We start from the raw sequence: 25,887 nt of genomic DNA, 5'->3' as shown, positions 1-25,887 counted from the left end.
GTAGCCAAAATCTAAAAGGATTGTGTTACGGGCTGCTCATCAAAAATCTCGGTCCTAAAATATTTTATGCACCCGTCTCTCGGCCCAAGTGTCCATATGGGCCAGTTTATGTTTTTTATGGAATAATTCTGTTTTGTTTACTTTCTCTCTTATTTCTCTTGAACTGAATTCTGTTATTTTGAAAGTTTGTTGTAACCGAATACTCTTGGGTAAACCAGCCTCTTTAAATGGTGATGCCCATCCCACTTTTTGGGGCTATGAAATGAATATTTTGGAACTTGGTGCTCTAAGTTATCTCTCGGCCCTCCTCCCCCTTCTTGGACCGCTAGGTGTAATCTAGTGGTATTTCTCTCCTCCCCTTCGGTTCTTCTTTCCCTAACCTCGAATTCTCCTCTCATTCTATGTTCGTTGCGCTTGAGTGTTGAATTCCATCATCGGCCCCGATCATCAAGAACTCGTTTCTTGAATTAAAGAACTTGAAAGGCTCGGTCATAATTTAAAGTCTAATAGATTGCTACAACCGAAAACGCGACATTCGGATAGGCGCTGAATTTTCATCAAACGTCTAGGAGTCGCTTGCATCGTCCACTACAACGAAGGGAGTGCATATCCGCGAAATAGGGAATCAGTTAATGCGCGTGTTAGCCACGTTAATTGAAACATGACGGAATGCTACGTCGCTGACAGAACACTAACGAAATGCCAACAAAGCATCCCACATTCTCCAAATACGTCCGAAACGACGTCGTTTTGCCCTAGATCATCATCTTCATCGTGATCGCCGGGAAGATAAGAATAGTGGCCATGTTTGATTTTTCAAAGATAGAACTCTGTTGTTTCTGGACGGTTTGACTCCATTCAAAAATTGAAATGATCACCCTACTTTGGTGATCATTTCCCATACATCTAGGATCCTTATTACGACCTACGCTGGAGACTGATCGGAAGAACAACTAAAACAACATCATCACTCTTTTACTCAATTCGAAGGCAAGAGATCCACTCTTAAACCTTAAATCAATCAATTTCATAAATTGTCATTAAAGCTTTAAAGCTTCTAGATTTTCGGAAATTTTGTATAAGGCATCAAATCTTGGATATAGGCATCCCAAAGCTTACCTAGGATCTAAGGAGTATTATCCAATCTTTGGTAAACTTCAAATCACCCTCTATATCGAATTACTAGTTTGAATTGGAATTTTTACATTTCAGTTTTGACAGTTCAGAATACTGTCTAGTTAATCGATTTCTCGATTGAGAAATGATTTGAAGATCATTTATGAGCTTTCTGTTAAAGTCAAACACAATCAATCGATCTAAATTAAAAAACCTCAAATTTGAATTTAAAAAAATTCAGAATCGGGTTTTTCTATTTTGAGTTAATCCTCAAGAACAACAAAACTTCCCAACATGTTTCTAATGATGTTGACACTTATTTGGATCCAACACGATCATGTTTGATCAAAATCAAAATTTCAAAATAAATGAAAATTTTAAGTTCTTGAATTGGTCAAAACAAATAGCTAGTGTTCATGTTTTGTTACCAATCAATCATGTGAAGTATAAGGAAGTTATTGGCAAGCTCCCTTATACTTCATCAAACTCTAAAAGCCAAAAACTCGATTTTTGGCCTTCAAACTATTTTGAACAAATCGAACATCACCTAGGTCGAATAATACTTTGGGATGATGCTTATAATGTTTCTAGGAGCTTTGTGAAGTTACCCAAGCCCTTGGATCAAAAGATTCGGACCTTAATCAAAACTAAAAAATATGCAGTTTTAATGTTCTTGAGGACCGACAGGTTCGACTAGGACCGAGTGATCTAACCGAGACTTCTCAACCAAAAATGAGAGGTCCGATTGAGGATTTTCAGCAGGACCGAGTGGTCCGACGGAGGCTTTTCAGCTAGGACCAAGATGTCCGACCGGGGCTATTAGCTAGGACTGAAGGGTCTAACTTAGGATTTTTACATCTGAACGAGAATTCGAACCTAAAACCGAGGAGTCTCACACCTGAACGAGAACTCTCAAACCTATGACTCATGAAGTTAGCCCAGGCTAACCCAGGATCGGTGAGTTCCGCACCCGACCAAGGGACTCCAGCACCCCGACTAAGGATCTCCGATTCTAGGACCAAGGGTCTTACACCCCGACCGATAAATACACACCCAGGACCGAGGACATCGGTCCTAGGGTTTGTTTGGTTGCACTTTTTATTTTTTAAAATTATTTTTGTAATTTTGGAACTTTAAACCATTTTCTTAAAATTCCAAAAAAATAGAAATTAATTTTAAAATATTTTTTGGATATTTCTACAAATTTTTTTTTATAAAAGCTCGTTTGAGATTTATTTGTAAACTTTAATGCATATAAATACGGATGTTCTTCAGGTATTTTCTTCTCTAGTTAGCATCATCCGAAACATTTCCAAATTAATTATTTTTTATAATTAATTTAAGTTGGGAAGATTTGTTTAAAATCTTTTAAAATAATGTTTTATTTTTAAAAAGAATTCTGACATGTAAATCGATGTTAAAATTCTCAAACTTCGAACTTTTCCGAAACCAGAGTTTTTTTGGGTTACAAATTGTAATTAAAATATTTAGTACTTAATTATTAATTATACATTAAAATATAAATATTATATTGTTCTTATATTTAATAGTTTCAACTTTTATGGTCATGTCAACCTGCAAATTAATAACTCAGCTCGTTTATTCTAACCAAATAAAGTGTTCGTGTTATGTGCCAAGACCTGGTGATTTGAAGTTAATTATTATTATTATTATTATTATAAGACAGGTTAGCTAATTAAATTGTTAAATCATAAATAATTTAATATTTCAAAATATACTAAGTTAGTTAAAAAAAGATGTTTTATATTTTATAAATTTTAAGAGCTATAGGTTTTTACTATAATATTTCAAAATATAGTTACGAACTAGTTAGTTTAAGTAACAAAAATAATTATTAAAAAATTAAAGCTCACAAATCCAATTTTAAACAAAATATTCAAAATATAATTAAGGAATATATTATTAAAATTTTGAAGAATAAAAAATGTAAAATTATATTGATTTTTAAACAATACTAGATAAGAACATTATTATATTTGTGATTGAAATTTCAACTAGATGAAAAAGTATTTGGATGTAACTTTTTAAATAATTTATTGAGAGAAATAAATGATGATTGGTGATTATTTTGAAAAAGTTGTGATGTTTTTTTTCATATATAAAAAGAGTTCAAGTGTATTGATGTATATATATAAAATAAAAATAAAAATTTTAAATAAAGAGTATTTTAGCATTTTTGATCCATGAATAAAGTGATTTGATGGATTAGAAGGAGTGAAATAATGTTTATTTTTTAAAAAATTATTTAAATAACCTAAAACCGATCAAGATCTAAATTTTGATGGTCTTCTGAAACATGCCTACCCCCATTCCAAAATTATAACTACCCGTCATACATCTACATAGTGTAAATATTCCTTAAAAATATTTTCTTTTAGTTTAAATGATATGAAGAATTAGAACAGGTGATTGTTGATATTCAGGCGGGCACTCTCACTTTGAATTTTAAAGAAAAATCAATAAAACATATTTATTCTAAATTGGAAGGGGAAATGATAAATGTACACAAACTCATGATCAAAACACATTATATGACACTACATTATTACAACAAATTTAGCTAATTAATCATTATTTGAGAATTTTGACATTAAATTTTAATTTGTTATTACATATCAGAATAATTTAGAGTTAAAGTAGTTTGGTTTAAGGCCGTCTATTTTTTTAAATAAGATTAGGACGTTAATACATGTAATAATTAAAGTAATTTAATATTATTTTAAATAGATAGAAGGGGATGTGAGATGGATAGGTAGGTGAACTATTGAGTAACTTAAAATATGTCTTAGCAAAAAAAAAAAAAAAAAATACAAAAATGGAATATTTCTGAAATTCTTTTTTTTCTCTTGTTTTAGTCTTTCTATTTTATTTTTATTGATTTTAAAGGGAGAAATTTGATGAAATAACCTTATTTTGGAAAATAACCCAAACCTAATAAAGTTTGTAAAAATAACTTTTTAGATCTGTCTAAAATCCAAAATACAAATCATGATGTTGGTGATGGAAGCTGGGTTTCTTTATATATATATATATATATATATATATATATATATATATATATATATATATATATATATATATATATATATATATATATATATATATATATATATTCTCCCTAAATTCTCTTCTCTTTAAACTCTAATCAGATGCATAAAGTCCAAAATATCTTATATACATATTATATTTTGGTATGATATTAGATGTTCTTTACATATTAGGTTTGATTTATTAAATTTTTGTTCACTAAATCCTAAACGAACACAACTACTCTCCCCAAACCCTAAAGAAAAAACAAACTTTTATATATTACGAATAGTTTTTTTAAATATTATTGTTCGTAGGAATGTGTTCTCTTTTATAAAAAAATTTTGATGAAATAACCTTAATAATAGAGAGATTCAACAATAAAGAGTTGAAAATTCAAGATTTAACCAAACAAAAAATACAAAATTATGAAGAAACTTAAAGGTTGTCTACAAAATAATCTCAGTTTTCGGATATTATTGACGCCTCTTCGCCTGATGCGATCTCTTCGCCTTCCACGCTTCGCGATATCATGTTGAAGCTCAACAAAGCAAACAAAACATACATATATATATATATATATATATATATATATATATATATATATATATATATATATATATATATATATATATATATATATATATATATATATATATATATATATATATATATATATATATATATATATATATATATATATATATATATATGACTTCCTTTCCTGCAATTGAGTTTGGAAGTAACTCGAAGCCTGTTTATCTTCCAATGGAGGCGCACATCTATGACATCAAAGACTCCATTGCTCACCGAATTTGGGAAGTTTCACAAAATGAGCGCCAAAGACTCCATCACCTCCCTGGCTCATGGTTGTTTTTCCGTTGTGTTCGTCGTTCGCCGTTTAGGATTTAGAGAGAAGTGGAAGAATACAGAAAAGAGAGAGAACGGGGAAGAAGAGCGGAAGAAAGAAATGAAAAAATGGGGAAAATGTAATAAATATTAAGGGCAATCTGGACATTTCATAAGCCTTCTCATCGTGTCTCACGAGAATGCATGCATCGCGAGATGCGAAAGAGTATTTTCGTCCGAAAATATTATTTTTGCAAACTTTATCCGACTCGAGTCATTTTTTCAAAAAGTAGTCATTGTTAGGATCATTTCGTCAAATTTCCCCTTTAAAGAAGAGTAAATACAAAATAATTTGAAAGAAATCAAACCAAATACATAGTTTTATTTTGTTGCCAATTATTATTATTTTTTAATTTAGAAAATTTAAACTACTCCATTTTACAATATTTTTATTGAAAATTATTTAATTATTTTTGTCTCTTAATCACTATTCTATCAATTAAGTTACCATAGAATAATTATTTTTATTATTATTATTAAAAATGTAAAAAATATATATTAAATTATGAGATTAAATAATATTTATTAAATGAACTTACAAAATTCATATAATTATCGGGTTAGAAACACCTAAAGTTAAAATGAAAATAGAGTTGAATAAACAAATGTTATTAAATTTATTAATATATATACATTTTATTTATTTTGAACATTATTTCTTCTAAATCAAAACATTAATAAAATATTATAAAAAATTGTAAATTTTAGGTAAAGTAAAAAAATAATAGTTTCCAAATCTCAGCTCCATAGTTGGGCAAACCAAACCTAGATTCTATTTCTCTATTATTAAAAATAAAATATATATTATTAAATAATATACACTTTAAAATTTGTTAATATATATTTATACATATAATTCTTGTCTATTTTTATTTTAAAATAATAGAAAAATATCATATATAAAAAAAAATTGAAACAATAAAAATTCTAAAACATGAACTCAAAAATGAAAATTTCATTATAAATCACATCGATTATTAATTACTACCACTTAAGAAAACTACTTTCTTATAATTATAATTGTTATTTTTTTTAAATAATTTATTGTCATTTAATTAAAACCCAAAAAAAAAGACAAGATGGGAAGAGTACCTAATTTTGAACTATGAAAGAAACAAACATCAAAAACCACAAACACCTCAAATGAATATCCAATCCAACACAAATGAATACAAGAAACCCAACACAAAACAATTAGTTCATCTTGCCTTAAACAATGACAACTTAATGACTTCTTTAAAGGTGATACCCTAACTTTGACAAAGCTCCCAATTCATCAAAGTAATAGAAGTTCTTCTCCATGTATGAATAAGAACAAGTCCATCAAATACAATGTCATTCCACACTTGTTTTTCTTATTTCTCTGAGCTAGCATTCCTCTCTATCCAAACTTGATGTATAATGGTTCCATAAAAGCACTTGAAAACATTAGCATAAAACGAATCACCCCTAGTCTTTGTGAGCATTATGTTCTTAATGTGGCTCCAATCATCCGAAAAACTATGGAATTTGAAATTATTAGCAAATTTCCTCTAAAGAATACTGATGAAAGTACACTCCCAACTAAATGAGAAATTGATTCTTCACAGTTAGAACAAAGAATATATCAAGTATTTGGAATTGTCATGGACTTACTAATTTTGTCTCTTGTCATACGCCTTTCCCAATAAGCAAGCCAAAAGGTAATCTAATTACTTACTAATTTTGTCTCTTGTCATACGCCTTTCCCAATAAGCAAGCCAAAAGGTAATCTAATTACGGGGAATGATTTTAGTAGACCAAACACAATTGACCACTCAACCAATTAACCCTCGTTCAAATACTTCCCAAGCAAAGCTTGAAATGAATTGATTATTAATTACACCTTCCATTCATGCATATTAGTCCTATCAATAAAGAAAATACGGCTAACTGCATCAAGAATCCTTGCCCCATTTGGAATAAGCCTCAAAGTAATATTACATTCTCAATTCTTGACATATAATTGTTATATTTTTCTGGAATGGTTTAACACAATTTTATTAAAAAGCCAAAAAATGGGAGAGTCAAAAATCAGAACTAGATAAACCCTAATTTTGATAATAAAATGACAGACAAATGACCTTAGAGTGTCTGAATGGTAGCAATCAAACAATAGTACAAACAAATATTTCAAGTAATGTTCCAAATATTTTATGTTATTTCTATATTCGTCTTGTAGGCCATGTTGCTTTTTTCCACGTCCCTTTTCTCACTCATACTTCACGAAATATGATTGAATTGTAGTAGATGATGATGTTTGTCTGCTCCCATTGTTAAGTCTACCTCTGTATGAACCTGTACTAATCAATTCTTTTTCAGAATTTTAGGGTTTTATCAATGTTTTTTTTACTTCAGTTTTACGGGTTTGAGATGTTAAGATTTGTATCTCCCAAATCCTACCAGCTTGAAAACAATTTGTAAAAACACAAGAAAGAAGAACACAAGAACACACAGATTTATAGTGGTTCACTCAAATTGAGCTACATCAACTTCAACCACCACCAGATTTACTATGAAGAAGAAGAAGGAATACATAGTTTTTGCCTCACACTTTATCTCTCTAGAATTCTGTATACCAATGTAAACCCTTAATAATCACATATTTATAGGGTAAACATTCAGGTAATAAACCTAAATAACTTTGGTCAGGCCCAAGCCCAAAACCAAATAAGATAAACCCAATAAACTCTAATTAACAATGTAGAGTTTATTATAAGTGTAGGCTCCATAACTCAACAATCTCCCACTTGGAGACTAACTTCATCATCTCTCGATCGGTAGTGGCTTTCCATTCGGTTTCTTAACAAATAAGACCAACTGAAGTTGCACACAACTTCAGTTTCTCATTTGTCACAGCTTTCGTCAACATATCAGCTGGATTCTCACTTCCGGGAATCTTCTCTAGAGCTAATACTCCATCTTCTAAAGCTGACCGGATGAAATGATAACGAACCTGTATATGCTTTGTCCTGCCATGATAAACAGGATTCTTTGCCAAATGAATGACACTCTGACTGTCGCATCGCAACACACTTTCCTCGTAGTCTTGACCCAATTCTCGCAAAAAGGGTTGTAACCACATCATCTCCTTAGCAGCTTCTGTCACAGCAACATACTCTGTTTCACAACTAGAAAGAGCAACAATCTTCTGCAATTTTGATACCCAACTGATTGCAGTACCTCCCAGAGTATAAATGTACCCTGTTGTGCTCTTCCTACTATCAACATCACCACCATTGTCAGCATCAACATATCCTTCTAAACCCATATTAGACTTTCGAAAACACAAAGCGATACCCGTACTTCCTCTTAAGTATCGTAGTATCCACTTTACTGCTTCCCAATGTTGTCTACCCGGATTGCTCATGAATCTGCTAACAACTCCCACTGCATGTGCTATGTCTGGTCTTGTGCAAACCATCGCATACATAATACAACCAATGGAAGAGGCATACGGAACAGTGGCCATGTAATTTTTCTCCTCCTCTGTTGAAGGCGACTGATCTTTAGATAGTCTGAAGTGACTAGCTAAGGGGGTAGTAACTAGTTTTGCATCATACAAGTTGAACCTGCTAAGAACTTTCTTCACATATTCTTCTTGTGAAAGCTTGAGAACTTCTTCATCACTGAAAATTCTCATCCCAAGGATTTGTTTAGCAGCACCCAAATCCTTCATTGCAAACTTTTCAGACAATTCTTTCTTAAGCTTGTTAATCTCATACAAGCTTGCTCCAGCAATCAACATGTCATCAACGTATAGAAGAAGAATAATGTACGATTTATCAAACCTTTTGATATAGCAGCAATGATCAGCTTCACACCTCAAAAAATTGTTACTTTTCATGAAGCTATCAAACTTCTTGTACCATTGCCTTGGAGCCTGTTTCAAACCATACAGACTCTTCTGAAGCTTGCACACAAGCTCATCTTTTCCTTTGATTTCAAATCCTTCTGGTTGTCGCATGTAAATCTCTTCATCTAAATCACCATGAAGAAAAGCAGTTTTGACATCCATTTGTTGAAGATGAAGGTCTTCTTTCACAACCAAACTCAAAATAGTTCTGATTGTCAACAATTTAACTACTGGAGAGAAGATCTCATTGTAGTCAATACCTTCTTTCTGTTGAAATCCTTTCACAACCAATCTTGCCTTGTACCTCATGGTTTTATCATGTTCTTATTTAATCCTGAAGATCCATTTGTTGTGAAGTGCTTTCTTTCCATTTGGTAGCTCAGTGAGCTCCCAAGTCTGATTCAACATCAAAGAGTCTATCTCATCTTTCATAGCAGACTCCCACTTAATCGATTCATCAGATTGTATTGCTTCCTCATAACATTCAGGTTCACCTCTATCTGTCAACAAGATATAGTTCAGAGATGGAGATCATCTCTCAACTGGTTTTCGATTCCTTGATGATCTTGAGTCTCAACTGTATAACCGGTGTTTGCTGATTTACCTCTGGGGCCACGTTCTCAACGATTTCATCTTCAACAACACATTGTTCTTCTTCGACAACCGGTATATATTAAGCTGAAAATTCTCTCAAATCGACTGTACCAGTCTCTTCCAACTTGGAATCACCACCTGATGTCTTCCCAACACAATCTTTGTAGAGAACCTGTTCATTGAAGATAACATTTCTGCTACAAATGATCTTCCGATTTTGATTATCCCAGAAACGATAACCAAACTCGATATCACCATAACCAATGAAAAAACATTTATTAGACTTTGGATCAAGCTTGCTCCTATCACATTCATTAATATGAACATATGATAAACATCCAAACACTTTCAAATAAGAAAGGTTTACCTTTTTATTGCTCCAAGCTTCTTTAGGAATTCTGAATTCAAGAGGAACAGAGGGTCCCCTGTTTATCAAATAGGCAGCAGTATTAATAGCTTCTGCCCAGAAGGTTTTAGGCAGCCCTGTATGCAATCTCATGCTTCTAGCACGCTCGTTCAATGTTCGATTCATTCTTTCAGCTACTCCATTCTCTTGAGGCGTTCGGGGAACAGTCTTCACCATACTGATCCCATTCTCAGCACAATACTCTTTGAAATCTGAATTGATATATTCACCTCCGTTGTCGGATCTCAAGCACTTAACTTTCTAATTTGTTTAATTTTCAACCAAAGCCTTCCACTTTTTGAAAATAGCAAATACTTCAGACTTGTGCTTCATAAAGTAAACCCATACTTTTCTTGTTGAATCATCTATAAAAGTCACATAGTAGTATGATCCGCCAATAGAAGAAACAGGTGCAGGTCCCCACACATCAGTGTGTACCAACTCTAGTCTTTCTTTCTTGAGCTCCTTCCCAGTTTTTAAGAAACTCACTCGTTTCTGTTTTCCAAGAATGCAATTTTCACATAACTGATATTCAACAGACTTCAGTTCTGGAATTCAAAAGAATTTTCATCCCTTTTTCGCTCATATGGCCCAACCTGCAATGCCATGGCTCACTGTTCTTCGAGTCATCAAATACAGCAGCAACTGTTTCTCTGCAAGTTGAAGTCGTGTATAACGTTCCAGTTTTGTGACCTCGAGCAACAACAATTGCTCCTTTAGTCACCTTCCATGCACCATTTCCACAACTGAAATTGTGACCTTCTTCATCAAGTTGTGTAACAGAGATCAAATTGCGTATTAAACCTGGAATGTGTCTCACCTTATTAATCTTCCAAACAGAACCATTTGCCATCTTCAATTTGATGTCACCAATGCCAACAATATCCAGTGGCTCACCATCTGCGAGATAAACTTTCCCACAGTTTCCAGCCACATAATTCTCCATTAATTCTTTGTGATCAGTGGTGTGGAAAGACGCTCCTGAGTCCAAAACCCATGAATCTATCGGGCTATCAACAGACAGAAGTAACGCATCAATGACAGATTCTGTAACAACGTTGGCTGCATCATTTTTATCATCACCGTTTTTCTTCGGTGCTTTGCAGTTCCTCTTCAGATGACCCTGTTTACCACAATTCCAGCACTCAAATGTCCTCCTAGACTTGGACTGACTCCTCCTGCTCCTTGACATAGATCTGCTCTTACTTCGGTTGAAATTTCTATCATTACCTCTGCCCCTGTTTTCCACATTCAGAGCAGAACCTTTGAACGTTTCACCAGAATCAATTTTACGAACCTCTTCAGCAAGAATACAATCTCTAACTTCAACAAATTTCAGTTTAGCATTTCCAACTGAATTACTAATTGCTGCCCTCATAGGTTCCCAACTACTTGGTAGAGATGCTAACAAAATCAGGGCACTAACTTCATCCCCAAAATCAATCTCAACAGATAGCAATTGATTCACAATTGTATTGAATTCATTCAAATGAGTAGTGACAAAAGTACCATCAACCATTCTTAAGTAAAAGAGTCTTTTCATTAAGTGTACCTTGTTGTTAGCAGATGGTTTCTCATACATATCAGAAAGAGCTTTCATCAGACCCATGGTGGTCTTCTCCTTTGCTACATTGTGAGCAACTGTCTTGGCTAGCGTCAATCGGACAACTCCCAAAACCTGTCTATCAAGGAGTTTCCATTCAGCTTCATCCATCTTCTCTGGTTTCTCACTCAAAGTAACATGAAGCTTCTTTCCATAGAGATAATCTTCAATCTGCATTCTCGAGAAGGCATAATCTGTCCCATCAAATCTTCCAATCCCATGTCCTATACTGTTCTCACTTGCCATCATTTCCAATGTTCAGATCTAGACCAGCTGCTCTGATACCAGTTGTTAGGATTTGTATCTCCCAAATCCTACCAGCTTGAAAACAATTTGTAAAAACACAAGAAAGAAGAACACAAGAACACACAGATTTATAGTGGTTCACTCAAATTGAGCTACATCCACTTCAACCACCACCAGATTTACTATGAAGAAGAAGAAGGAATACATAGTTTTTGCCTCACACTTTATTTCTCTAGAATTCTGTCTTACCAATGTAAACCCTTAATAATCACATATTTATAGGATAAACATTCAGGTAATAAACCTAAATAATTTTGGTCAGGCCAAGCCCAAAACCAAAAAAAGATAAACCCAATAAACTCTAATTAACAATGTAGAGTTTATTATAAGTGTAGGCTCCATAACTCAACATGAGATTCAACAACCCTAATTTCCTCCTTACTCTTCTCCTATGTTATTTTTTTACTTTCTTCTTTTGTTTGTTCTTCTTCATTGTCTTCAAATTGAACTTATTCAGCATCCTCGATTTTTTCGATTTTTTCCTCTGTATTTTCCTCAATTTTATCTTCTTTATCACTGTTCTCGACTTCCACAATATGCTCTTCCTTTCTTGATTCTTTCGTTTTGTTTTTTTATTTTTTTCTTTCATGGGCTTTCAGAATTTTCGAATTTTCTTAATTATTTTTTTACACATTTAGTACTAACATATTGGAAAGTATTACGGAAAATACAAATTTTTGATCTCCATTCATGACAATGATGTTTCCCTTCCTAATTGTTATGTTTATAAAATACTACATAAGTAATTATTAGACAAACTTAGAAAGCCACTGAAATTGAATGTTTATCATTAATATAATTAAAGTAAGATAAAAACATAACTCTAGCTATAACCATTGTCTCATGTCACAATCATCTTGGTATAGACTTTATTTAATAGACTTTATTTAATAAATTTGTAGTGATTTAATAGACTTTATTTAATAAATTTGTAGTGATGGCATATCAAAACAATTTTATATATAAAATATTTGAGAGAGAATTAGCAATCTATTATAGTAGTAAGGAAATAATTAGATTATTAAAAAAACATTTAGGCATTTATTTAAATATTTTACATTCTTTTTATTTAATATATAATTTATCAAATAATTGCTTTAACATTTGTTTTTTTAACCAAGATCAATCATTCTTTCTTTCATCTATAATTCTCTCTCTCCAAAAGCAACAGTTTCCTTTCTCTCTCTAATTTCCCCAAATTCTCTTCCCGACGTCAAACATCTGATTATTCCATTCATTCTTTCCACTTCTTTTGCTACGGAATCTGTTTTCTAGGGTTCCGAAATGGACTGGACCAATGTAACGGCTGAAGATCTGGTCGAAGCCCTTCGAGAAGTGGACTGGTCCTCGCCTCCTCGCCCTTTCTCAGAGTTCTTCTCCAGGTTCACCGTTCCTCGATCGTACTCCAAATGGAACAGTCGCCTCAAGTGCAATCTCTACTAGTATTTATCTCTCTCTCTTTCTCTGCAATTTTACCTTTATTTTCATATTCATTGGACCGGTTTTTCATTTTACAATCTGAACTGGCATTTTCATTGTCCATGCGTTATCTTGTTGATTGAGAGAATATGCAGAATTTGTTCTCTCTTGATGTTCGATTCAAATGTTCAATAAATCTCAGTTTTTGTTTGTGGGATCATTAAATTCCCTAAATCTCTGAGCCGTTTTACCTATTTTATGTCTGCACTTTGCAGCTACAGGACGAATTACTTCATCATGATAGTATTCATCCTGGGTAAGCAGGCCAATTCGTTTATTCTTTTTTCCATCTCTTAAAATATGATTGTTTGTTTGTCTTCCACCAGCTTATGGTTGTATTTGCACTGAAATTAACAGGACTAGGATTTTTGAGGAGGCCCATTTCTATTGTTGCTGCTGCACTAACGGCACTTAGCATTGCTATTTTGAATGATAGGTGAGCTTGTTAATGAACTCTTGACGGTTTTGTACTGGATGTGATTGTGATCAATCTACCTTCCTCTATGGTTGCATATATGTTTGGGGCGTTGTATAGAAGGATAATTTGTTACTCTAGTCCTTGTATATTTCTTTGGTCTCTGGTCTTTGTTTTTGGTTGCCTATTTGCCATAGCTAGGCACACTCGATAAACTTTTGCCCACTGATAGACGAATTGTCATACTTGATCTCTTCTCTTTAGCCTAATAATTTATGTTAATTCACATCTTTAATGAATAGTCGGTCATCAATTAAATTCTGCATTTATTTTTCTTCTCAGCTTTGCAGGTACTTTCAATGAAAAGGTGACTAGAACTGTGAGGCAGTTCTCTCCACATTTAGCTGCAAAGATGAGGCCTCCTCTTACGTATATGTCTATTACCTTTCTTTGGAATTCGAAGGATTTAGTGATTGCTTTTGTTCTAACTGTATTTATATAATACACAGACCTGTAATACGAGGACGATCTTCAGCTAAGAGAGCAATATACATTTGTGGACGGCCTCGTTGGGTTTTCGTACTTCTGTTTTCTTCTTGTAAGGAAATCTCAGCAAACTGCCTCCCATAATTTTGCTGACTTGGGTTTTATTCCTTAATTATTAGCCCCATTTGGAAACGTAATGAGAAAAAAGGAAGAACCTTTTCATTGAAAACAAGAAATAAATTTTTTAATCTGTCTCCACTAAGTTTAGTTTATTAACATAATATATCTAGATATGTTTCTGGATATTTTGTATCTAGGTGTTCCAAAATGGGACCAATTGTTACCTTGTTATGTACTGATCAGAATTTATTCTTTTTTCGACAGTGAGTTTTACCCTCTGGTTTGTTTCTTGTGGACTATTGACTGTTCTGTGGGCTCTAGCTTTTGGTCTTCTTGGTAAATTAATATTCGATATTTAACTGGTGTCTTTGTTTGATTGATTGTATTTCATATTGATTTCTCCTTACATGGTTTCTTTCCTTTTTCCTTGTAGCTACCATTCTTCATGCAAGCTTTAGGACACCAAATCTTAAGGCACGGCTTAACACATTCCGTGAGGAGTTTCGAGCAGTTTGGCGCAACTATAGCGAGCTGTAGTTTTCCATATACATTTTCACAAGTAATGATTTTTCCCCCTACAAATAGGCCTAATCAGACACATCAATGAACAAACTCCTCTCCATTTTGATGATGCTTCAAGCATAACTATTTAGTTTCAGCGATCCATTAAAAGTTAGTGTGTTTTTTAGGGAAACTGAAAATTAAGTGTCAAATTAGTCCAAGTGTGTGTAAGTTGATTTGATATAATATGAAACACATGTGAGGAAAGTCATTAATGGCTATTTTACCCATGACTTATTTGGTTGATTTTGTAGGGGTTATAGTTGTGGTTTGGACAATATTGTCATATTAATGAGTTGTCATCCATATCGTATGAAATAAAGCCAAATTTTTTACCTTAATTTGAGTTGAATCTAACTAATTAGCGATAATTAATAACTGTTATCAAATAAGTTAAGTGAAATAAGCACCTAATCTATACTGATTCAATCATAGAATCAAGAACATAATTAGAGATGAGACTAAGGTTAGCTATAGAGAAAGGAAAATCTACCTGCTTCGTACCGTACCCAGCTAACATTTTAGGATATAAAATGGTTAATATCGTATGTCATATGCACCTTTCTGCACAAATTGTTACATAATCATTTAGATAAGTTATAAGTTGTATAATCAAGTATTGTCTTAATTTTAAAAACATATTTAGTTCATCAGTAAACCATATTTAGCCAAGGATAGATTGATTATGATATTACACTTATATCATTTGTTATGATCAATCTGATGATAGATAAATGATGATTCATTGATGAAATTACTTTTAAAGGAATCATTTTTTTTCTTTCCATGTAGTTGATTGTAAGTAGATAGGTTGAAAGATTTACTTCATGAAGATGACTTCTTCTTTTTAGTGCCTTTATCTAACTGAATTCAAATCATCAACATTAATAACGTCTGACATTGGAGTTGGGTATCTTGGAATATCGTGTTTCGGCAATTTCATATCAATGTAGTTTAAGTGGTACGAGTTTTAAGTCTCTGGAAAGAAAACATATAGTCTCAAAATTGACTAGTACTTTTAAAAGGAATGCTCTATTTTAGATTTTGATTGAAAGTGGCGTAATATTCTTATCTTGACTGATAACAGGCAGTTCTTTGGATATCGATCTCTGAAGTGGTATGATCTTCTTCATCTGTTGGGAGGATTTGATGTCATATTTTACTTGTTTTTGAGGGGATAGTGTAATAAAACTATTTTAACATGGTGATATAAACAAACCTCCTCGACAAATGAAGTGTACGTGTGTTTGGTGCCCGCTGCTGATTTTGAGGCGGTTGAAAAAAACTCACTTCATTTGCAGTAAATGATGATTTGTACAGTATATCTTAAGGAATGCTTGCTAGAAAGAAACAGATTTCCATCAAACCTTTGTTAAGGGTTCTTTCTTAGATATAAGGTTATAATGACATATATGATAACCATGGCCTAATTCCTTTTTATTTTTTTGGGTTTCTTTTGTTGGATTATTGGTTTAATCATATTCAATCCGTGATTCTAAATTGGAATAGAATAAATTAAATGGAATGACATCTCTAATAGTATTAATTATAGATATTATTTTCTACTACGAGCTAGTTTAAATGAGAGCTAGCTTAAATGAGTTTACTTAAAGAAAAGTAAATGTTGATGAGTTTGGGATTTAAAATAAATGTTATTGATTCGATTTTTTTATATATATATATATTATATTATAGAGATTATTTTCAAAATATAGTCTTAAAATAATGTTTTAGTTGTATTTTATATAAATATTATTTTAGAGATTTTTAATTTCTAAAATGAAATAGGTACTGATCACCCAAAAATCACTTTAGGACCGAGGGTCTTGGTCAAAGACTTAGTATATTTGTACTCACGATCGAAGAAATAGGATTCCAGAAAATCTAAGACATGGGACCGAGACAGATGTCTTAGGACCGTGGCATTTGATTTAAGATCGAGACAAATGCCTTAGGGCCGTGACATTTGATTTAAGATCGAGACATTTTCTTTAGGACCCAAAATGTTATCTTAAGATCCAGAATATTGACTTAGAATCGAGAATTTTGTCTTAGACCGAGACCCATGTTTCCTTTGGACAAGTTCTGTTCATTCTTTAAACTACCCATATTTTTAATTAAACAACCCACCGTTTTATTTAAACTACCCATAATTTTATTTAAACTACCCATAGTTTTATATTTCAGCTCATGGTTTATTTAAACAACCCATAATTTTGTTAAGTAACCCATGGTTTTATTTAAATAACACATGCAATAGCACATGCATTAGCCAAATGTCAAAAATATAGACACATGCCTTTTATTTAGGATCTGGTGACACTTGTCCAGCCCACCCCACCAGGACTTGGGCTATATAAGGCTCACTATTGATTCATTCTCTGGGTGATGCTATTTTCTCTCTCTAAAACGAAAATAGAACCAACAAATCTTAGAAGCCTTGGAAGAACAACAAATCTTAGAGCCCTTAAAGATCCATCAATCTTAGCAGCTTTAGGATCATAAGGCAAGTATCTTTCTTAAAACCCACTTTAGAAACTCACACATTCAATATTATTCATGTACTTTTTATAACTGATGCATGTTGTTCTTAAAGCTTGATTTAAATTTGCATGTGCATGATTTTAATGATAAACAGGGTTGATTATCATTTTTTCAAAGTATGAGACGTTTCTATGGATTTATATCATGGTTTTCTAAAATAATAATATGATTCAGCCCTGCATGTTCTTGGTTTACAAAGGTTGATCTAGTTTCTTGCATGGTTCTGTTTTACAAAGCATATTCTGTTTTTATAATCATGGTAAAACAATATAAGACATTGACATTAACGGATTTTATGGGATGATAGCCAACCAAGATGAGCTCTGGTGGTTTGATTCCAAAATTATGGCTGATTTTATTATTATATGAGACTGAGTTCTGGAGACGAGCTCCCAGAATATCTACCCACACAGACATATGTCCAAACAGAATGTGGGCTTTAAAGATGGACTCCGAAGAGTACCCTTCCAATCATGTACTCAAAAAGTCACATATCCTTCCCTTCAGGTTCAACTCTGAAGGGTTTAAGGTCAATTCATGTGCTCAAGCTATTTCTGTACATTGACCTTGATTAAATTCGCTTATAACTCACATACATCTTTTTATAAATCATGTTTCTGCATAACTTACTCTTGGGACATGAATGATATTATTTTATTGCATTGTTTTGAAATCATGTAAATGCTTGTTGAGTCATTAAACTCACTATGCTTGTGTGGTGTAAGTACTCATCCTTAGATTTATATGGTAGTTGGAGAGAATCCTTGGAGTGAAAGCAACTTGCAAGATTGAGTGTGAAAAGAGGGACCTTAGCTGATTATTTTTGGTAAATTTTTGTGAACTCTTGCTGTATGACTGTATTTTGTTTTAAAAAAGACTAAGTACTTTGTAATGTTTCAAAACTGTTGGACCTTTTTGTAGTAAAGAACATAATGTTTTATGGTATCTTTTGGCATGAAGTGCCCATGTTGTAAAACATGTCTTTAAATGATGAATCCACCATTTAGCTTCCGCTTATGTGACAGTTTCTGATATTTTATATGTTCAAGCATGCTTAGGTTCCATCATCTCTATACTAGACCTGTAATTTAGATTTAGGGACGTTTCAATTGGTATCAGAGCAATGGTCCTGATCCTTTGTACTCCCACACTCATGCGCCTGCTGTTGCACCTCCAAGAGCTATTTTTCAAAGTCTGTAAATTATTTGATAACTTGCATCATAAAATTGTTATTATTATAGTTAAATAAGTATTGTCAATACAGTAATGAGATAGGGCAGCAACCCAGCTTATGCATTCTTATAAAATGATAAGTTGTTATTAAGGTGTAGTTTTATTTCTATTAGAGCCATGAGAAGAGGGACTAGGGAAAATGTTGTTACTTCTTCAGACGAACCAGCTAGGGATGATATTTTAATTGGGCTGGTAGAGGCGTTGAGGGATCAGAACAGAATCCAAAGTGAGCAAATGCGGGAAATGTTTCATGTCAATATGAACAATAATAACAACGAATGTAACAACAACAATACTGATGGAGGACAGCCGATATACAAGCAATTCATGGGCTTCAAACCAGCTGAGTTCAAAGGAAGCACTGATCCCATGGTTGCTGAGGAATGGATCCAGTCTCTAGACACAATCTTTGAGTTCATGTAAATCAGTAATGGGGATAGGGTGCGGTGCGCAACTTTTATGTTTAGAGACGATGCTCGCATATGGTGGCAAGGAGCAAAGTCTACTGTAGACCTTTCTACTATATCCTGGGAAGAATTTAAGGACACCTTTTATGGTAAATATTTCACCCTTAGCATCAGAAACAAGTTTGCTCGTGAGTTTATGAAAATCAGACAAGGTGACGCTAGTGTGGCTGACTATGTGAAGAAGTTTGAGAGGGGACAATATTTTGCTCCCATGATCCTTGGGAGTGCTGCCATGGAGCTTAATCATTTTATGGAGGGGCTTAATGCTACTATCAGGAGGAACATGCGCCTTAGTGGAGCGACCATTATGAGAAACTATTGAGAAGGCTGATGGCAGAAAATGATAGCGCTGACATTATAAAGGAGTCCCAAGCCAAGAGAAACAAATATGCTGGAAGGGATTCTCAAGGAACCAGCTCTGAAAGGCCTTTTCAACAATATGTTAATCAATATGCACCCCAACGACATACAAGAAATTCATACCAGGGTCAATATTATCAAGGGTCACAACAGCAACAAAATCAACAAAGGAGGATACAGTCTTCTAAGCCAGCAGAGTTGGCCAAAGCTCCAATTATGTCAAACCCAGTCTGTACTCAATGTGGCCGGTTTCACCAAGGAGAATGTTTGTATGGGACCAACTTCTGTTATAACTACAAGAAACAAGGGCATCTTTTATGTGATTGTCCATAGAAGAAGGCCATTGTTCCGGGTAGAGTGTTTGCAATGAATCAAGAAGAAGCAAGCCCGAATTCCACCATCATAGCGAAAAGTTGGTTCTTCTTTAACACTAGAAAAACCAAAGCCAAATGTTGTGCATGATCTTCTTCTGTTCGGGAGTAGATCAGAATGTCGTCAATAAAGACCACCACAAACTGATCTAAATAAGGGTGAAATACCTTATTCATCAACTTCATAAAAATAGCTGGTGTGTTAGTCAACCCAAAAGGCATCACCAGAAACTCGTAGTGCCCATAACAAGTTCTGAATGTTGTCTTCTTCACGTCTTCATCCTTGACACGAATTTGATGGTAGCCTGATCTTAGATCTATCTTGGAGAAGACTGAAACACATTTTAATTGGTCGAAAAGATCATCAATTCTGTGCAAAGGGTATTTGTTCTAGATTGTTACCTTGTTTATCTCACGATAATCAATACAAAGACGTTAGGATCCATCCTTCTTCTTCACAAGTAGCATCAGAGATATGGGTTGTATCGAGCCTACCAATTCTGGGAACTTCTTCACTTGGTCTTCTACGAGAGGGAATGAGCAAATTAGAAAAAGTAGAATTGACAGATGTCTGGTAAATGAGAACTGGATTAACCAATTTCCGAGAAGTCAACTTCATGTTTTGAATCCGGGTATATCTGATCACTGCCCGATTAAATTGTTCTGGGAAAAGGAAGAAAGGTTCAAAAGGCCCTTTAAATTTTTCAATTTCTGGATGGATAATGATAAATTCAAGGGTATTCTCGAAAGCGTATGGTCAACAGATGTCAGAGGTTCCAACATGTACAGGGTTTCTGAGAAGCTTAAGCTCCTGAAGAATCATCTCCAAAGCTTTGACAAGAAGAAGTTCAGCAATATCTCCAATAGAGTTCTGGCTGCTAGAGAAGAACTGGAAGAGGTTCAGAAAAAGTTATTAAGGGATAATAGTGATGAACAACTCAATGAAACAGAAAGATATGCGCTTGAAAACTTCAGGAAGCTGAGTCTGCTTGAAGAGAATTTTGTTAGACAGAAATCAAGACAGAGCTGGCTTTCGTTGGGTGACAAAAACACAGCTTTCTTCTACAGAAAATGCAAGGCTAGAATCATGAGAAACAATGTGTACAGGCTGAAGAATGATGATGGTGATTATGTTCAGAGTCAAAAAGGTGTCCAAGATCTGGCTATTGATTTCTATAAGTAGCTTATGAGTACAAGAAAGCAGCATCAAAGTCACCTGAATACCTTGTATCAAATAATTGACAAGAAAATCTCTGCAGAAGATAGTCGCGAGTTGATAAAGGTGGTCACGAAGGTTGAGGTTAAAGAAACTCTGTTTAGTATTGATGGGAATAAAAGTCCGGGTCCTGATGGGTTTAATGCACAGTTATTCAAAGATAATTGGTCGGTTGTGGGTAAAGATGTTACTGATGGGGTTCTGGAGTTTTTCAAAACAAGAAGATGTTAAAGCAATGGAATACAGCGGTCCTAACCTTGATCCCCAAAACTGCGGTACCTGAGAAAGTACAAGATTTCAGACCAATTTCCTACTGCAATGTGATTTATAAAATTATTTCTAAACGTTTTAAAAATGTTATAGGAAAAATAATAAATCTTAATCAATCTGCATTCATCCCTGGTAGGACAATCTCTCATAATATTCTTCTCATGCAGAGCCTATTAAAAGGCTACGGGAAAAAGAAAATATTCCTGAGAGTGGCTTTCAAAATAGATATCAAGAAAGCTTTCGACTCTGTTAGATGGGAAACCATTCGAGACTTTCTGGTTGTTTCTGCTTTTCCTATGATTTTTATCGATTGGATTATGCAATGCGTTTCATCATCCTGCTTTGTTGTTAGCGTCAATGGAGTCCACAAAGGCTATTTCAAGGGTGAAAACGGGGTAAGGCAAGGGGACCCCCTCTCTTCTTACCTTTTCGTAGCTATCATGGCGATCTTTGAGAGCATCTTCGCGATGTTCCGAAAGAATCGTCCATACATCTTTCACCCATTATGTGAGGTAGAGAAGGTAACACATTTATGCTTTGCTGACGATTTGTTCATTCTAGCGCACACAGACGTTGATTCCATTAAAACTATTAGGGTTGCACTAATGTTCTTTTCTGAGGTAACAGGTTTAACTATTAATGAAAGCAAAAGTGTGACATTTTATGGAGGCGTGAAGGACGAAACAAAGCAGAACATCTTCAACATCATGGGCATCAAGGAAGGCAGCTTTCCCATAAGGTACTTAGGAATTCCGTTAACTGCAAAGCAAATTGAGATCTCACACTGCAAGCCACTGATTGAAAAGGTAAAAAACACGATATTTGGCTGGGCAGCGAAAAAACTTTCTTATGCAGGGATGATCGAACTTATCAAAACCGTGGTTATGGGCATAGTTGGCTATTGGGCGCAGCAAATAGTCATTCCGAAGAAGGTAATGAAGGAACTCGACACACTGATGAGAAACTTTATCTGGGGTAGTTGTGGAAGAGGAGGAAAGAAAGTCAAATGGACCGCTCTCTGCAAACCGAAAGACGAGAGAGGCATCGACTTGAAGAATTGTATCGAGTGGAACAAGGCTCTAACCTTCAAGCATCTGTGGGCTTTGGAGCGCAATCAGGAGTCACTATGGATCAAAAGAGTGCATACGAGGTTTATGAAACACGAAACCAGCATCTGGACCTGCAAAATTCACGAAGGTATGAGCTGGTCTCTAAAAAAGATTCTTAAACTAAGAAGCGATATTGCAGATCTTTATGATATCCGACTAGGGGACGGGAAAAACACTCTATTCTGGCACGACCCTTGGTTTGAAATCCGGCCTATCATCGACAAGGAGGAGTTTCAAAATACTCGTATCAGAAGGGACTGCACAAAAGTGAAAATCAGAGACATCAAAGACGGGAATTGGAACTTGCTCTTGAGAAGAATTCCAGAAGGAAAGATGATACTTGATCATATAATTAGCATACAACTACACGACAGACCGTATATTCATGAATGGAAAGCTGAGGACAATGGGAAGCTAGTATTGAAGAAAATATGGGAGGTAGTCCGGGAAAAAGTGCAGAAAGTAGAATGGGCTACTCTTGTATGGTCAACGAAGATTATCCCTCGACACCAGTTCATCCTATGACTCGCCTTCTGGGAAAGACTCAGCACACGTGATCGTATCAGTAAGTATATGAGCATCCCGGACGCGAGCTGTCTTCTATGCATATGAAATGAAGAAACCATAGATCACTTATTCGGGAGCTGTTGTATTGCTTCGGAACTTTGGGACAGATTCTATAAAAGCCTAGAGCTGATCAGTTTCCCGAGCGAATGGAATGAAATCAAAGAAGCGGCACTACTCAAAACGAAGGGAAATAGATTTGCAACAAGCGTGTTCAAGTGCGGCTTTGGAGCAGTGGTGTATAACATTTGGCAAGAACGGAATGCAAGGGTATATGACAGAACCCGCAGGAGCATTGACGAGTTATGGAAAGATATTGTATCGGATTGCAGCGCCCTCGCGGGAACGTGGAGAGGAATTCCAAGCACGGAACAGAACTGGAATATCTGCAGGAACTGGAATTTACCGTTTTTTAAACTCACTAGAATTGAAAGCATTGTAAACAGATAATTCATTTACGTTTTTTAGCTTTTATTCAGAATGTTACGACTTCAAAATCATTCTAGGTCTGTCTAGAATGATCTCTTAAACTCGTGGTTTTTTTTTCGTTTTTGGGAATTTTTAATGAAATGACGCTAAGTCGTTTTTCCCAAAAAAAAGTAGCACTGGTGCCCCCCATTGAGACACACTTGGGCGAATAAAACCCTTGCTCAAATAGTCTTCTAGTTGATATTTCAACTACTTCAACTCCGTGGGTGCTAACCTATAAGGTGCCTTTGAAATTGGAAGTGTTCCCTCCTTCAACATGATGCCAAACTCTACCTCTCTTAATGGTGGTAAACCATTGATGTCTTCAAGAAACACACTAGGAAAGTTTCTTACAACTTTGATGTCCTCTACTCTTGGTAGCTGAACTCCTAGTATAGCATAAGAAGTAGCCAACACTATTGGAATCCCCGATGGAAGTGGCTGTTGAGTTTTAAAGGAAGGATTGGGTGGAGGTGTTCCTCTGAACTGGAATGTTCTCCCATTTTGATCAGTTAAAGATACTGTTTTTTTTACAGTCGATTTGAGCCTCATGACGAGTTAGCCAGACCATTCCTAAAATGACATCAAAACCATCCATTTCTACTACCACAAGATTTACTAGCATCTTGTGCTTTTGAATATGTGCCTTACAGACCCTAATATACTTATTAGTGTTCAAACTTGTTCCTGATGGTAGAGAAATATTATACACAGTCTTAGTTTCATCAGGTCTCAAACCTGATTTTTGAACAAAGTTGGCAGAAACAAAATAATGTGTTGCACCAGTATCAATTAAAGTATTAGCTAAGGTGTTGCCAATTAAAAGATTACCCGTAATGATGGTAGAATTTGGGTCTGCTTTTTCTTGATTCATTGCGAACACTCTATCCGGAACAATGGTCTTCTTCTGTGGACAGTCACATAAAAGATGTCCTTGTTTCTTGCAGTTATAACAGAAGTTGGTCTCATACAAACATTCTCCTTGGTGAAACCGGCCACATTGAGTACAGACTGGGTTTGACATAATTGAAGCTTTGGCCAACTATGCTGGCTTAGCAGACTGTATCCTCCTTTGTTGATTTTGTTGCTGTTGTGGCCCTTGATAATATTGACCCTAGTTTGAATTCCTTGTTTGTTGTTGGGGTGCATATTGATTAACAGACTGCTGAAAAGGCCTTTTAGAGCTGGTTCCTTGAGAATCCCTTCCAGCATAGTTGTTTCTCTTGGCTTGGGACTCCTTTATAATGTCAGCTATCATTTTCTGCCATCAACGCCTTCTCAATAATTTCTCTCATAGTGGTCGCTCCACTAAGGCGCACGTCCCTCATAATAGTAGCATTAATCCCCTCCATAAAATGATTAAGCTCCATTGCAGCACTCCCAAAGATCATGGGAGCAAAATATCGTCCCCTCTCAAACTTCTTCACATAGTTAGCCACACTAGCGTCACCTTGTCTGATTTCCAGAAACTCACGGGCCAACTTGTTTATGGTGCTAAGGGTGAAATATTTACCATAAAAAGGTGTCCTTGAATTCTTTCTAGGATATAGTAGAAAGGTCTACAGTAGACTTTGCTCTTTGCCACCATATGCGAGCATCGTCTCTAAACATAAAAGTTGTGCATCGCACCCTATCCCCATTACTAATTTTCATTAACTCAAAGATTGTTTCTAGGGACTGGATCCATTCCTCATCAACCATGGGAACAATGCTTTCCTTGAACTCAGCTGGTTTGAAGCCCATGAATTTCTTGTATATCAGTTGTTGTCCTCCATCAGTTTTTTTTGTTACTACCTTGGTTGTTATTATTGTTCATATTGACATGAAACATTTTCCGCATTTGCTCACTTTGGATTTGGTTCTAATCTCTCAACGCCTCTACCAGCCCAATTAAAACATCATCCCTGGTTGGTTCGTCTGAAGAAGTAACAACATTTTCCCTAGTCCCTCTTCTCATGGCTCTAATAGAAATAAAACTACATCTTAATAATAGCTTATCATTTTATAAAAATGCATAAGTTGGGTTGCTGCCCTATCTCATTACTGTATTGACATTACTTATTTAATTATAATAATAACAATTTTATGATGCAAGTTATCAAATAACTTACAGACTTTGAAGAAGAGCTCTTGGAGGGGCAACAGCAGACACATGAGTGTGGGAGTACAAAGGATCGGGACCATTGCTCTGATACCAAATGAAACGTCCCTAAATCTAAATTACAGGTCTAGTATAGAGATGATGGAACCTAAGCATGCTTGAACATATAATATACCAGAAACTGTCACATAAGCGGAAGCTAAAAGGTGGATTCATCATTTAAAGACATGTTTTACAAACATGGGCACTTTATGCCAAAAGATACCA

General features: G+C 34.7%; 2 protein-coding genes across 2 annotated transcripts; one reads left to right on the top strand and one right to left on the bottom strand.

The window, feature by feature from the left end:
- Positions 1–13,003: 13,003 nt before the first annotated feature.
- On the top strand, positions 13,004–14,970 carry LOC124945556 (PRA1 family protein A1-like). The gene is made up of 7 exons (XM_047486010.1): positions 13,004–13,298; positions 13,551–13,591; positions 13,693–13,771; positions 14,093–14,179; positions 14,260–14,348; positions 14,621–14,692; positions 14,790–14,970. Exons 1-7 carry the CDS (start codon positions 13,141–13,143, stop codon positions 14,891–14,893), a joined length of 630 nt encoding a protein of 209 aa, XP_047341966.1. The 5' UTR covers positions 13,004–13,140; the 3' UTR covers positions 14,894–14,970.
- An 8,759-nt stretch (positions 14,971–23,729) lies between these two features.
- On the bottom strand, positions 23,730–24,731 carry LOC124909754. The gene is made up of 3 exons (XM_047450400.1): positions 24,495–24,731; positions 24,088–24,426; positions 23,730–24,005 (listed from the first exon to the last, which is right to left on the bottom strand). The coding sequence occupies exons 1-3, from the start codon at positions 24,729–24,731 to the stop codon at positions 23,730–23,732; spliced, it is 852 nt and encodes a 283-aa protein (XP_047306356.1).
- Between the last annotated feature and the right edge of the window lie 1,156 nt (positions 24,732–25,887).

The sequence above is a fragment of the Impatiens glandulifera genome, chromosome 7 (assembly GCF_907164915.1).
Source record: "Impatiens glandulifera chromosome 7, dImpGla2.1, whole genome shotgun sequence".
In the NCBI taxonomy this organism is placed as follows: domain Eukaryota; kingdom Viridiplantae; phylum Streptophyta; class Magnoliopsida; order Ericales; family Balsaminaceae; genus Impatiens; species Impatiens glandulifera.
This window is presented reverse-complemented; position numbering and strand designations above follow the sequence as displayed.

Excerpts from the sequence above, each read along its gene's own strand:
- LOC124909754 (XM_047450400.1), bottom strand. The coding sequence starts at position 24,731 with ATGCTGGAAGGGATTCTCAAGGAACCAGCTCTAAAAGGCCTTTTCAGC. Across the intron at positions 24,427-24,494 it reads CCGGTTTCACCAAGGAGAAT|AAGAAGACCATTGTTCCGGA; the intron begins GTTTGTATGAGA and ends GACTGTCCACAG. Across the intron at positions 24,006-24,087 it reads TTGATGTCATTTTAGGAATG|TTCAGAGGAACACCTCCACC; the intron begins GTCTGGCTAACT and ends AGAACATTCCAG.
- LOC124945556 (XM_047486010.1), top strand. The coding sequence starts at position 13,141 with ATGGACTGGACCAATGTAACGGCTGAAGATCTGGTCGAAGCCCTTCGA. Across the intron at positions 13,772-14,092 it reads ATTGCTATTTTGAATGATAG|CTTTGCAGGTACTTTCAATG; the intron begins GTGAGCTTGTTA and ends TTTTCTTCTCAG. Across the intron at positions 14,180-14,259 it reads AAGATGAGGCCTCCTCTTAC|ACCTGTAATACGAGGACGAT; the intron begins GTATATGTCTAT and ends TATAATACACAG.